General features: G+C 38.0%; 1 protein-coding gene across 1 annotated transcript in view; it reads left to right on the top strand.

The window, feature by feature from the left end:
- The window catches only part of LOC149179477 (eukaryotic translation initiation factor 2 subunit beta-like), a 95,779-nt gene that overhangs the window by 18,627 nt on the left and 61,644 nt on the right, over positions 1-15,508 (top strand). Inside the window, exons 2-5 of the mRNA XM_089420676.1 lie at positions 7,731-7,839; positions 8,225-8,280; positions 8,403-8,457; positions 8,663-8,757. Coding sequence (XP_089276802.1) covers positions 7,731-7,839; positions 8,225-8,280; positions 8,403-8,457; positions 8,663-8,757 — 315 coding nt within the window. The remainder of the gene's footprint in view (positions 1-7,730; positions 7,840-8,224; positions 8,281-8,402; positions 8,458-8,662; positions 8,758-15,508) is intronic.

The following is a 15,508-nucleotide window of genomic DNA, read 5'->3' as shown; positions in this document are numbered from 1 at the left end:
AGCAACCTTCAGATGTACTCTTTCTGCCGTCAACACTCTTTGCCTAATTTGCATCTGTATATCCCTACAACTATATATTACTATTTGAGACTTATCTCAAATAATAGTCAACTGTACCACTCAAATATCTCAATACATGCTTTGCTGCAATCCAATGATCATGCCTAGGTTCCACTTGGAACTGGCTTAGAGTATTCACTGGCAAAGCAAATGTCAGACCTGTTATTAACCAAATACATTAGTGAGCCAATTAACTTTTGATACATGGATGGATCTACCAAATCTGATTCAGTGTCTCTTAACTTTCTCAGTTTTGTCACCATGGGAGCTGCCATCGATTTATAGTCCATCATCCCAAACTTCTGCAAGATCTTGATAACAAACTTTCCTTGACCAAGGAAGATTTCACTAGGCTTTGACCATACTTCTAGCCCCAAAGAATAGTGTGCATCAACCCAAGATCCTTCATATCGAATTCAGAAGCCAACTCCTTCTAACTTCGAATAATGAGATGCTCCACACCTATCAGAATTAAGTCATCAACATATAATAATAGAATCATAGGTTCATTCTTCTCGACCTTGAAATACAGGTTTGGATCCACATCACTTTTGGAGAAACCAAGTCTTGTCAGGTAACTGTCAATTCGAGAGTACTAGGCTGTAGGTGCTTGTTTAAGTCCATATAAGGCTTTCTTCAACCTGCAGACATGAGACTCTCTTCCATGAACCGCAAAGCCTTGAGGTTGTTGTTCTATGTACACTTCTTCCTCAATCACACCATTGAGGAAAGTAGTCTTTACATCCATCTGATATAAATTCCAATTCATAGAAGAAGCAATAGAAATAATAGATGTAATGGTAGTGTACCTAAAAACTGGAGCAAAAGTCTCATCATAGTCTTCTCCCTTTTTTGGGAGAACCCTCTTGTTAAAATTGGCAACTAGGGCCAAACTCCATGTGGGCCATCTTATTCATGGCTGATAATATTTTTATTAGACTCCTCTCGTCGAGAAGTGTAGGATTGATCTAAAGATCATTTGATTCCGATAAGTATTTATGGAGATATGAGTTTATTTTGATTATGGAATAATTATCAAGCCGACCTACAACTCATGTAGGCTTAGAAACCCAACAGTCGCATCTATTCAAACATCAACAGTTGTGTATAAATACAGGAGGACTTTTCCTCATTTGCACTCACTCATCTCATCACATCTCTCTCTCTCTCTTCTGCACAGAAAAGAGGCTCCTCTTTACTGCGTAGAAAAGAGACTCTCCCTCACACGTGGAAGGAAGCTGCTGAACCCGAAGCTGCAACTGCAGATCCAAAGTTTGACCAACGTTGACCATCAGATCTCCTCCTCTAAACTGCGCTGTAGGTCCATCTGGACCTCCTCTGAAGGCCGCATTTTTTGGTGGTGGAATCAAGTCGATCTGACGGTCGGTTTGCGAGATATCAACTGCCCTAGTTTTGATGATGAAGCCGTTAATGCTGACGCTGCTGATCTAGGGTTTGCTACTGCTGATATAAATAAGATTTATTGTACTATTTCTCTCTGCTGAATTATTGAAGATAAAAGAAGATTTTATCAAAGGGTTTCCCCACACATTGTGGGGTTTGTCCCTAGCTAGCCGCCACATCTTGTGTCTCTTGTCTTGGCTTGTTTTCTATTGATCGTTTAATGTTCTATATGCACTTTACTTATGCACATGTGATTGCTAATCTATGAATATTAATAAGAAAGAAAAGTAAATTGCTCTAAGCATAGAACATACCATAACTTAACACCTCTACCCACAAATCTCACCTTGTATTTGTCAATACTGCCATCCACTGCATGCTTGACCTTGTGTACCCATTTGGAGGTGATCACGGACTTCCTTTCAGGTATTGCCACAATCTCCCATACATCATTCTTCATGATTGATTGGTATTCTTCTAGCATTGCATCCTTCCAAACTTGCTAGGTAGCTGCTTCTTGAAAGGTGGAAGGTTCAGAATGAATGAAATTTGTCATTAATGCTGCTATCCAAAATACCTCTTTGGTCTCTTGCTTTCCTTGAAGGGACCAAGTTTTGCTGCATGTCCTTCTGCTTCTTGGAAGGTAGACCTAAGCCAAGTTGGCTTTTTCGTGATCCTAAGAACAACAATCAAATCCATTGGTTCGCTAGGCCCTTCTGGCTCTTCGTTATGATCTATGGGATGTTATGAAGAATTGGATGGACCAAAACCTTCTTCCTTGGGAGCTTCATGTTCTTTGTCCTCATCAAAATCCATTGGAACTTTAGATTTCCAATATGTAACATTCTCATCAAAAGTCATGTCCTTGCTAACTTCAACTTGTCTATTTCTCGGAACATAGATTCTTTAAGCCTTTGACGACTCACTGTATCCGACGAATATTCCTTTTTTTCGTGAAGGATCTAGCTTCTTTCTCTTATCTTTGGGTATATGGATATAAATTGGACAACAAAATATTCTCAAATGTCCAACTTGAGGTTTCTGTTCGGTGAACGCTTCTTCATGAGTCTTATTTTCCAAAATTCGATGAGGAATTATATTTTGGATATAAACAATTGTCATCAATGCTTCACTCAATAGGAACATAGGTAAGTCTTGATCATGCATCATTGTTTTAACAAATTCTTCAATGGTTCGGTTCTTTATTTCAACAACTCCATTTTGTTGTGGATTGTAAGGGACTATCAATTCACTCTTAATCCCAACTTCTTTACAAAAGGCAACAAGCTCTTTGGAAGTATATTCTCCTCCATAATCAGATCTCAAAATCTTGATTTTCTCTCCCTTCAAGTTTTCCACTTCAACCTTAAAGTCCTGAAACTTGTCGAAAACATCATTCTTTGTTTTCATGAAGTAAATCCATGTCTTGCGAGGGAAGTCATCAATAAATGTTACATAGTATAAAGATATCCAAGAGATTTTACTGGCATTGGACTACAAACATCAGAATGAACTAGATCCACAATTTCCTTGAACCTACTTTCGTTGCTTGGAAATGGCTTATTGACATTCTTCCCAAGCGCACATCCTTTACAAACTTCTTCATGTTCTACTTGCAAATCTGGAACACCTGAAGGCTAAAACCATTTGTTTTAAAGCAGACAAAGCTCTATAGTGAAGGTGTGCATATCTTCTATGCCAAAGCTCACATGGATTAATGCCATTATGTACTAATGCTTGAGCAAGTTGTTTCAAGAGTCTATATAACCATCCTTCATGAACTCCAATTACTCTAGCGGAATCTATACCAAAGCCTTTGGGCCATACAAGAACTTTGCCATCAACAAATGCTGCTCTGTCTCCCTTATCTTCCAAGCATGAAATGGAAACCAAATTCTTTTTCAAACTTGGTACATATAGTATGTTGCTAAGATGAACTCTTTCACCTAATTCCAGCTCAATAGAGGTCTTACCAACGCCTTTACTGCATAATTGTTGTTGTCTCCAAGTTCTACCTTTTGAGATAATCTTCTTTCCATTACATTTGCGAGGTTGTCATGATCTCCTATCATGTGTCTTGAGGCACCACTGTCTACTAACCACAAGTCATCGCTATTTGCAATAGAACTTGTAAGAGCAGAAAAATAAAAGAAATCTTTGTCACATGAATCTTCATTCTTGGGTCTCTTTAGAAGTTCTTCAAAGTTTGTTGCGGTGGCATGCTGCTTTCCCTTTCTCTTTCTATCATTTGATCTTTCAGGACAATCATGTCTATAGTGACCAAATTTGTGACAATGATAGCATTGGACTCTTGACATATCTCTCTTTCCTTGAGGAACAGATCTTCTTCTTTCAGGTCTCCTTCCTTCAAGTCTTCTTCCTTCATTTCTTCTTTGGAAACCAAACTTCTTTCTTCCTCTAGCCTTCTTGAAACTTGTTGCAAATGCTTGAGAGTTGCCTTCTTTAGATCTCTGAATCTTTCCTTTTGACATGAGCCTAGATTCTTCTTGAGTACATGCGGTGCATAGTTTTTCGATTTTTGGAGCTTCTTTTCTGGCACATATACCTGATGCAAATGAGTCCCCAGAGTCAGGTTAACCATTAAGTGCTGTAGTTACTAGTTTTCTTTTAGAAATGACTTCATTAATTGCTTGAAGTTGATCTCCTAATTGAGAAATCCTCATGAAATATGAGGCTATGGTGTCATTTCTAGTCATTCTAACATCACAAAGCTCATTCTTCAAACTCATTGCTTGACCAATGTTGTTGATAGTGTATAATCCAATTAGGGCATCATACATCTGCTTTGAAGATTCAAGACTTGCAACATAAGGAATCAAATGATCTTTGATAGAGTCTACAATGATGCTCATAGCTATGATGTCATCCTTCTTATATTTTCTTTTTCCTTCAGCATCTGAAGGTTCAATGACCATGCCCTTTCACAATACACAAGAGATATTCTTTGCAAGAATGAAGTCAGTCCTGGTCTTTCAAGCTCTGAAATTTGTAGCTCCTTCCAATTTGATCTCAGACTTCATGGAGGAACCCATGATCACATATAAGCAAATAGATTGTAGATGCAGGTCTTCTTCAAGAGTGATCTTTTATCAAAAGCATCTTCAAGAGTGATCTCAATGTCCTTTCTGTTACCAAAGCTTTGAAACCATGTTGATTTTTCAAGTGCAATAGGTACAAGCACAAATTTCTTAAGCATTGATAATTACTTCAAATGATGTAGATTTTCTTTTAACAATTACAGTTTATCATTAAGCAATTACGCTTGAGAAATTCAACTATAAAACCCTAAGGACAATAGAGATCACAATGCACAAAGAGAACACAAAATTTACCTTGAGAAAACCCACTCGGGGGAAAAACCTAGCAATCTTTTCCTTAGAGAAAATTTTCAGTTCAATGAGAGAGACATCTATTGCAGCTAGTCAACTATGAGGTCAAACTGACTAACAATGCTATGGTCAAACCTGGTCAAGCATCCCTCTTGTCAAGTCAAACTTCTGCCCTTCAACTTCGGCCTTCTTTGATTTGCCTAGGCCGAATTTCGGCCTCTTAGAATATGCCCATAATCTTGGCCTTGCTTCCCAGAACAATCTGCCCAGAATATGTTGCCCAGAAATTCGCACTGTTGACCAGAAACTGTCCAGAAGGTCACACGTGTGAAGTCAAGAGAGAGAGAGAAATAGAAGTGCTAGAGATGAATTCATCCTTCTTGTCCTACTTCATTCATCCTTCTCCTTCGCTTGGATATACAGAAACTGTCTTGTCTTGTGTGAGGTGGAATGGTGCCTTGTGGAGGAGGCCAAATGCTCTATATATAGTGATCTGCCTGTCTGAATGGGTGTGACTTTTCAATGGGGCCGACTTGACAAGTTTGGAGCCAAAAATTCAAAATTCAAATTTTGAAATTTTCTCTGTTAAAATCCGACATGAAGAACATGTCTTATAATAAGTCTTTCAAGGGCTAATCAATGGAATTGACATGAAGAACGTCTTACAAATACATTATACATTTCAAGTGCAAAAATATAAATTATGAAGACCGACCATAGCTACAAAATTCAACAAGTGGTTTCAAACCCTTGGTATTAAAACTGTTTCAATATCTTTGTTGTGTATGTGGCCCTCCAACCTTGCTATTTTGCTATTGTGGACTTCATACTCCACTGTAAGTTCAATTGTCTTAAGATTTTGTTGGCCCTTGGCGTCACACACTTTGCTGCCTTGTTTTGTAATATGCTTTGTAACATACTGTTCATATAATAGAATCTTGAAGCCTGTCTAAAGGAAATAAAAAAAAAGCAGTTGCCTTCATTAATGCTGTACCTAGTGATTCGTTAAGTAAATGCCATTTTGTTTTGTATATGCTATACCTAGTGATAAACCCATATTGCACATATAACATTAATAATTGAAAGCTTCAATTTGTACTGGTTTGTCACCTTAGCTCATTTAGAAATATAATGAATCCCCTTAACATAACTCTTCCTGTGACTGAAGGACTTTGGTAGTTTGAAGCATTAATCTGTTTCCCTAGTTAACATTAATTCAACTCCTCAAAATTATGCCACTAACTTGAATGTGCTGTTGATTACTGCAAGTGGAAGAATGCTTGTGCTTCTTTTGCCTCTTTTCCTGAAACTGGTGAGACTTCTGCCTGTAGTGTCTTGTTGAAAATAGTAGTGAGTAAGGTCCTTTTTTGACTTGTGCCTTAGTCAAGGAGACCACAACCACTTTTTCGTTAGCATGCATGAGTTCCTATAAATCAGGACAGTTCATGAAGCAGTTTGCTGATGTGCAGGAGTGGAAGGCTCATTTTGTTTCTCTTCTAGTGCGAGTTAGAATTGGTAAAGACAAGTAATTGAGTCTCAGTTCTAAATTGAGACTAGACGAGTTACAAGAGTCACTGGTCAGTTTGACTTGGTTAACTCATAAATCACAAGTTTGACTTCCAAAAATAAAACTTGCCAGATTTAGCCTATTCGAATTGCTTATGACGAGGGCTAAGGCACAGAATTGGATCATTGTTTTGTGAGCACGAATGGGTGAGACAAGACAATAGAGAGCACGCGTTTGTGTGCAGAAGCTTGTGTGTGGGAAGGGCATGCAAAGGGGAAACCTGTGCGCAGCTGATAGAGGAGAATTTCCTTGGGATTTGTGCTAGGAATTAGGGAGAATTCCCTAAAGAATAGGAGCTCCCTATGCCCAAGGATTTAGGAGAAGTGCGCTGGAATTAGGGGCTCCAGAAGTGTGCAAGGAAATAGGGAAGGAGGATCAGGGTTCTTGCAAGGTGTGTCAGCTTAAGGGCTAAGGCACAGAATTGGATCATTGTTTTGTGAGCACGAGTTGGCGAGACAAGACAATAGAGAGCACGAGTTTGTGTGTGGGAAGGGCGTGCTAAGGAGAAACCTGTGCGCAGCTGATAGAGGAGAATTTCCTTGGGATTTGTGCTAGGAATTAGGGAGAATTCCCTAAAGAATAGGAGCTCCCTATGCGCAAGGATTTAGGAGAAGTGCACTGGAAATAGGGGCTCCAGAAATGTGCAAGGAAATAGGGAAGGAGGATCAGGGTTATTGCAAGGTGTTTCAGCTTAGGACAAGTAGGGGGAACACAACTGTTTTCTACTGAAACAAGGTTGTATTGTAAGAGATCTATTCCTCAAAATTCTATCAATAAAATTCTCAAACAAGCAGAGGGATTTCCCAGTTGGGTTCCCTAGGAAAATATTGTGTTTTTGTCATTATGTGACTGTTTGTTTCTGTTACTATTCCACTGCAAACAAGTAGTGAAATTCTGTCTTAATGAAAAGAAACTAGTTTTCAGATTGTTCATTTTAGCAGTTTCAGAATTTCAAAGAAATTCTACATGTCTGTTCACAATAGCAGTTTGTTTCAGTTTGGTAGCCTCTTGAGAACTTGAAGCATGCTTGTTAATTTTTCTTAAATATTACATGGGAAACATCTAAATATCAACACTTAGAGAACTATATGTGTAGTGTAATGGTAAGTGTATGCCTGCAGGACTAGTGCGGGAAGTAAGTGTGATATATGTTTTGTATATTTTATCAAGTTTTTCTTCTAACTACATAAAACTGCTTAATTAAATGTCTTTCTAACTCTAGTGGCTGGAATCAGTTCTGTAAAGAAAGTCAATATCATTTTAGTTTTATCCAAGTGCAAAGTGCAAATTTTAAAGCTTTTATTACCTTCTTTTGACTTATGTATTTACTGGGATTTTGTGCTTTATAGCTTGCTCCATTTGATCCTACCAAGAAAAAGAAGAAGAAGAAAGTTTTGGTGCAAGATGCCGCAGATGAAGCAACAGAGAAAGTGACTGAGAAGATGGAAAATCTTTCAGGTATGATAACATATATTATCACTTTTAGAAAATATTAATACAGTTTTTGTGTAAGTCATCCAGTAATGATAATCAGGGCAGATTACTGTGATCATTTAGAAAAAGGTAATAATGGCTCATATTTTTCCTATGATGTAACAGTACATACAATTAGTATTTTACAAAAAAGCGTGCTAACAATAAATGGCTACCACCATAAGGTCATAGTAAGGCATATTACAATTTCCCTTCAACGATCAAAATTTGCCAAAATCTGATCAGTCCATTGAACAAATGAAATTTTCAGTCGAGCATTGGATAATCAAAATCATCAACCTATCATCTGCATATTATATAATTTATCTGGTATGTATTGACTGATCTTTAGTTTGATTCAATTCTGCAGTTACTGATGGTATTGACTCTGCATTCACTGGGATGAGGAGAAAGAAGAAGAAGCCTGTAAGCAGACATTAGCTCATAACCATCTTTTTTTATGTTTTGTGAATCATTTAAAGTGATTTGCATAAAGTTTTTAATTTCAGATCTGAACTCTGTATTTTACCTATGACGATGTTTCACAGGTGGAAGGCAGTTTTCAAGATGATGATAATGTTGATAGCACAGAAGATGCTATTGGTGAGAATAGCCAAATTTCTATCTTTAAAGTGCACGCTTTCTTTAGTTAGTGTGGACACTATGAGGAGCTTTTAATGTGTTGATCATTCTCAAATTTTCATTACTTTTCATTGTTTGTTAAGTAAGTCACTCCAAACAAATTCAGTAGCAATGGAGTTCTGATATTTCTGTCAAATATTTATAGTGTGCTTGTGACGATACACAGATAATTTTGGGGCTGAGGATGAAGAAGGGGAGGGTATTATTTTGCAAGCTCGATATCCCTGGGACGGAACTGATCGTGATTACAAATATGAAGAGGTAATCATTTGAGTTGCAGTATTGGAAAGCTACTTTAGTTGATTATCATCATCTCTATATTAAAGTACATGCACATTGTTGTATTTTCTAATTAATTTTGTACACAACTTTTGCTAGCACGTCTTAAAACTTGCAGTGGATCTTTCATGAAAATCGTTTTTTGTTTTCCATTGGAAAATACAGGCCTAGGAAACCCTTGAGCTTGTCTCCTCATTCTGAGGATGGTTCCTAATGTAAAGTGGGCTGCATAGACTATTATATGCTGATCCACCAGGGACATCAACTGAGGTCCACTTACATACTTCATATTCACAGATCTCAACCACTTGAGCTAACTCACCGAGCTATCTTTCATGAAAAGACAATCATGTGTATGTTAGAAAATGATGTTTTTGTACATTGGAAACACAATATTTAAATTCTTTTGCATGTTGCATATATCTCTTTTATTTGATACTGTATTGAAGTGTTTTACTCTCTGGACATTTGAATCACAGGTTTTATGTTAGCTATATGGTGATGTATATGAAAACATCATTCGATAAGGAATGATTCAGTTTATAGGTTTAAAGGAGTGCAAAGCCTGTCATATTGTAATAAAGCATGGCAGCTTTTGAAGGAATCTTTTTCTCGAGAACGATTTGTGTATTTCTTTAGCACATCATGTCATATTTTAAAAACTTGCTTAATGTCCGGACTGCAGCTTGAAACAGAGTCTTTTTCAGCTTCAGTAGTTACAAGATTTTAGATTTTTTTTGAAAGGTGGAATTTCCTTCTTGAAATGTGTCTGCAGGGACAGAAGCACATGATACAAACTTCCTTTAGCTTAGTGGTTAGGTCTGAGGGGGATCTGTTCTGCAAAAGTTCACCTGGGATTCACACCTGGCTTTATCCCATTATCATAGCATACCAATTGGATGGGGCAGGCCCTGATGAGAATGGAACATTAGTGGATGTCTTGTTCCTCTGTCATCCTCACCAATGAACTACAACCCCATTGGTAAAAGATATTAGAGTATGTTGTAGATCAAAGTTGATGGTCAAAAGTTGTATCAATATGTTGAATCTTTATCATAATGTTTATCTTTGATATTAACTTAGATTGGAGATGCCTTACCGACTGTTTTGTGTACCTAGTATGCAATGAGTTGTTCCCATTTATCAATTTTTGTAAAAATTGGCAACTAGGGCTAAACTCCACATGGGTCATCTCATTTATGACAGCTGATATTTTTCTTGGATTCCTCTCTCCGAGAGGTGTAGGATTGATCTAGAGATTATCTGATTCTGACATGTACAAATGAAGTTATGAATTTATTTTGATTATGGACAAATTGTCAAGGTCGGCCAACAAACTCATGTAGGCCCAGAAGCCCAACAGTGACGTCTATTCATCCTCAACGTTTGCTATAAATACATGATGCCTCATCCTCATTTGGACACACTCATCTTCACACATCTCTCTCCCTCCTCATTGATTGGGTACGGATTTCTGGGCAGTCTCTCTCTCCACACGTGTGAAGGAAAGGAAGGAAAGTTTTTTGTTTCAGCATTGACCAGGTTTGACCGAATTTGCAGAAGGCTGTTTTGGGCTGCATTGACCATGTGTTGACCATCTTTGATTGCGGTTTTGTGTGCGAAATTTCTGTTTGGGCAGGCAGCATTTCTGGGCACAGAAATCGAGGCAATCTGTTGACTGTTTGACCAATGTTGACTGTGGTTAGGCCTGACCATAGGTTGACTGTTTGACCAGACTTTGACTGGGTTGAATTTGACTGTTTTAATGGCTGATTCATATTGCTGTTTGGAGGCCAAAGTTGACTGAAGTTGACCGAATTGTTGAGGGTCAAATCTGCTTTGTTGACTTTTCTGGTTAGGGCTATTTTGCTACTGTTATAAATTATCAGATTTGTAAATTGTACTCTCTCTCTGCTGAACTATTGAAGACTATAAGAAGAATTGATCAAGGGTTTCCCCACATTGGGGTTTATCCCTCGTTGGTGCCACATCTTGTGTCCTTTTGTCTTGGCTTGTCTTCTACTGTTTATGTTTATGTTCTATCTGCATTTTACTATCATGTTGATGTGATTGCTAAACTGAATATTGATATTGGGCTAATAAAGAAATTGAAGTAAAATTGCTCTAAAGCATAGAACATACCATTGTTGCCTAAAATTAACACTGTATCAAAGCTGACGTGAAGACAAAGCCTAAGCAAGAGTGAAAGAGCAATCACCAAAGACAATTGGACAAGGACAAAACACTCAATGGGTTCCTCATCCTACTTCCCGGCTGAAGACAAGCTCCATGATAAATCTGACTATCATGGATGGAAGATGTCTCTTGATTTGACCTTGGAAGAAAAAGAAGTGATGGATTATGTGCAGGGTAAAATCCCTGAACCTCCTTCAAATGCATCGGTTGCTGCGAAGACCAAGTACAATAGGGCTGAAGTCAAAGCGAAGAAGATTATCAGGGATTCCATTGACAAGCATCTGGTGGCCTATATCTTTGAATTGAAGACCTCCAAGGAGATCTACAACAAGTTGGTCGGCATGTTCAAGGTTAGTAATGCTAATCAAATTCTATTTCTCAAGAATAAGTTGAAGGATATTAAGAAGGGCAAGGACGAGGACATTCAATCCTATTTCTTGAGGATTACTGAGATCAAGAATGATCTACTCTCGATTGGAGAAGTCATTCCTGACAGGGAACTTACTCTCACCACCCTTGGAGGACTCCCACCTGAGTGGTATGTATTTAGAACCACTATACTCAACAATGATCGAATTCCAGGGTTTGAAGAATTGATGTTGAGATGCATTCAAGAAGAAACAAGAATAGTGGAGCAAGAAATGCCTTCTAATAGAAGCAACCCCATTGCATTCTTCGCTCATGCCAAGAGGAAGAACAATGCAGATACAAAGAAGCAAAGTCAAGGAAGATCGGGATTCAGAAATGGAAGGAACGGAAGATGCTTTGTTTGCAATATTTTGGCCACTATGTAAGGGAGTGCCCTAATAGAAGGGATACACCTTGAGATGATGACCACCATAACAACTCTAGGGGAAACTTCAACAACAACGATCAAAGGAATGGCAGGTCTAATGGCAAGGTAAAAAGGAATGTGGGACATCAAGGAAATGGTCGGCCCTCCAAGAAATCAAGGAACTCCAGGTATGAAGAATCCAATGTTGTTAACAATAAGCAAAAAGAGTACTATCTTATATCGTCCCTCTCCACTGCCTCTCCTCTGTACACTTTGGGAAATTGGTTGATTGATAGTGGTGCCTCAAGGCACTTCATTGGATACAAGGAAGCCCTCTCTAATCTGATAGAAAAGGAGACAAACTTGGAGATCATCCTTGGAGATGATGCCACCTATCCCGTGAAGGGAGTAGGGAATGTTACCCTTCAATTGAATCAAGGTAAAACTATTCATTTGCAAAAAGTACTATATGTACCTGACCTCAAGAAGAACTTGGTGTCCATTTCGAGAATGGAAGATAAAGGATTCAAGGTGGCTTTTATCGATGGAAAGGTACGTCTTTGGAAAAGAAATTTTAAAGATGCTTTTACTCTTGGGTTCAAGTTTGACACTTTATATCAAGTTGGAGGAAGTCCATTGGGAGCCATGTCTTGCGACACATATCTACAATCTGAACTATGGCACCGGAGGTTCGCCCATCTTCATTATAAGGCCCTACCCGATGTGAGACAGATGGTGACAGGCATGCCCGAGTTCAAAGTAGAGCATGAAGGTGTATGTCCGGGATGTGCCGAAGGAAAAATTACTAGGGGACCATTCCCCTCAAGTGTAGTTCCATCTTGAATTTGTTAACGATGTGGTGAGAGCTCGCACTTCAAGCTTCAAAAACAAGTTATAATGGGAACGAGACATTACTTTGCTCCAAAATTAGGTTACCAAGGTTGGTAAGATGAAATTCAACCAATGCTGCCAATCCCTGATTTCGGTTTTCATACATCTCATTGACCTTCATGATTATGTGTTTGGACAGACATTTAGCCTATGAGAGCTAGGGGTTTTGATGAGGGCCAATAGCTCACATTAAGTGACCACTATATGTAGTAGTCATCAAAAGGAAATCTAGAGTGAGGTTTATTGCTTTTCCAAACTTAGGCTTGATGGTCTCCCAAGCCTTCTATGAACTTGCGTGAGTAGTAAGATTTGAATATTCAAATTGCTTCAAGCATTTTTGCCAAGAGGGTAGCCTTCAATAATAAAATTTCCAAGGATAGTTTTTTGTTCCTTGTTTCCTTCCACTGATTTGAAAATCTAACTTGCACATAAGGCGTGTGCCTAGTTGTGAGAACGAGCAGCCTTCAATAATAAAATTTCCAAGGATAGTTTTTTGTTCCTTGTTTCCTTCCACTGATTTGAAAATCTAACTTGCACATAAGGCTTGTGCCTAGTTGTGAGAACCAAGGATGCACACTCTCCCCTATTCTTGGGAAGGCAGCAAAGACTATGAAAACCTTTCTAACTGAATTATTCAAGGATTTTATATGGTAAGTATGTAATAGGAGCAATAAACCTGACTTGTGGCAAAAATTCTATGCAAATCTAGAGTCTAGCTGCTAGTGACATGGTCTTTGCTATCGATTTATCAATCTTCTTCGCCACTGATAGAATAACAATCTTCTATAGCACCTTGTGGCTTGCTTGGAAGGCAAGGGGGATTCCCCAAAATTAAAAACTCGGGATAGCTATAGCCAAGCCCATCCTTGAGTAGCAAGCCAGTTAGAGACCTTCTTTTGGCATTGCTTGACACATTGTGTTTTCACCAACTACAACTCGGAGCTAGTGGTTTCATTTAAGACTTGGGGTTATTCCATATTGTTTTGGCAAGTAGAGAGAACTGACCTAATCCAAGAGCCGTTCCACTTGAACATGTGCCTTTTCAAAGCGAATCTTGATAGACATGGCATCCACTCCCAGGCACTTGGTCCATTACATTCCTTCTTAGACAAAAACTCTGTTTTTAATAATAAAGTGGCCTATGATAAATTTCATTTGTTTATTCTTGGTAATCTTTGGTAGGATGTACTTGAGGTGCAATATCAAGTCTTTGGCCAGAATTTGTAAGATTTGTTCATTAGGCTGATTGAATTGGTGATCAATTTTGGGTCCCATATCTTTAGAATTATTATAATTAGGCCCTTGTTGATATGCTTTCCTAATGATTGGTTATGTACTGCCTATTTGTAAGCTACCAGTAGGTTGAGCCCAACAAAATCCTATGTGGCCTTGTGAAACGTGCATGAGATTCTGTCATGTCTAGAGGACTTATCATTGGCCATTGCCATCAATGCTGCTACTAACATATCTAGAGTCAACAACTAATCACACATTCTCTTGTGCTTGGTGACCAATATTTAGGGAAGATGTCTAAACCTGTTTGCATGGTCACCATACATTATTTGGTGATTTCTTGAGACTATAAGACAAGATGATTTGACTTCGTCGTTGGGCCTTGAGAAGTCTCATCTTTGATCTAATTCTATAAGGAGGTTGTTTGGGTTTTCCCCAAGTAGTGGGGTTTTGCCCTGGCGTGAAGCCTACGTATGGTGTCTTTTGTCTCTTGTATTTCATTTTTTGGTAATGGCTTGATGAAAGAGAAGTAAAATAATCAATAAAAGGACAACAAATTCACAAGTAATTATCAAGCTTAGGAAAATCACCCTTGACCTTAAATTACTTTGATTTTCCAACATCATGACCCTAGTAAAAATGTACCCATTCACTCAAACAAAATCTCGATTTGACATGTTAAGCTTTTTCTAATTTATTTTAATGCTTAGAGGGTCATATTGATGATGAGGATCCCAATATAGGAAATGATTTTGATATGTAGTACTAGTTATTTGATGTAGCATGATTTTTTTGGACTCTAGAGGCCATTTAGAGCCTCTTTGTTGATGTATTTTTGGTTTAGAGATGGATTGCACATGGTGCTATTTTGGGTATATCCATCAGTTGTATAAATGAATTTGTATCATCATCATGTAAATTTGGAAATGTTTCAGTTTCTAAATTCTGAAAAGATTTTATCTTTTTCTGCTTTCAATTTTTTTTCTGTCTAATAATTCACTAATTTGGAAATGTTTCAGTTTCTAAATTCTGAAAAGATTTTAATCTTTTTCTGCTTTTAATTTTTTTTTTTCTGTCTAATAATTAACTAATTTGTAACAAATGATATATATATATATATAGTGTTCTCTGTGTTTTGTTTCTGGGGTTGCCATGTCGTTTGTCATCATGTCAGGTGACTTAGGGTGTGAGACATCAAGTAAGAGTCTTGTCTCTATATATATATAGTGTTCTCTGTGTCTTGTTTCCGGGGTTGCCATGTCGTTTGTCATCATGTCAGGTGACTTAGGGTGTGAGACATCAAGTAAGAGCCTTGCCTTTTGAATTAACATTTTTTCATCTCCCTTGGATATGGAGTGTAGTAGCATACAATACATTGATGATCTTCACTCTGCTTTGATAGGCCTGCTTCACACCAGCAAATATACTCTTCTTCTCTGCCTGTATACTAGCGAATATACTCTTCTTAGTTGCAGGTACACTCTGTTGTATCCACGATCCTTACCATAGGTCTGTCACACACAGGAAGATACCTCTGTTACAGAGAAGATACCACTGCAGATAAACTCCATTAAGAGCTAGGTTCTTCCATAGTAAAAACACAGAGCAGCTGATTCATTCCTCCATTAAATAGGAAGC

Source organism: Pinus tabuliformis, chromosome 4_1, assembly GCF_031772625.1.
Source record: "Pinus tabuliformis cultivar Carrire ecotype Pingquan chromosome 4_1, CPIR1, whole genome shotgun sequence".
Taxonomy (NCBI): domain Eukaryota; kingdom Viridiplantae; phylum Streptophyta; class Pinopsida; order Pinales; family Pinaceae; genus Pinus; species Pinus tabuliformis.
This window is presented reverse-complemented; position numbering and strand designations above follow the sequence as displayed.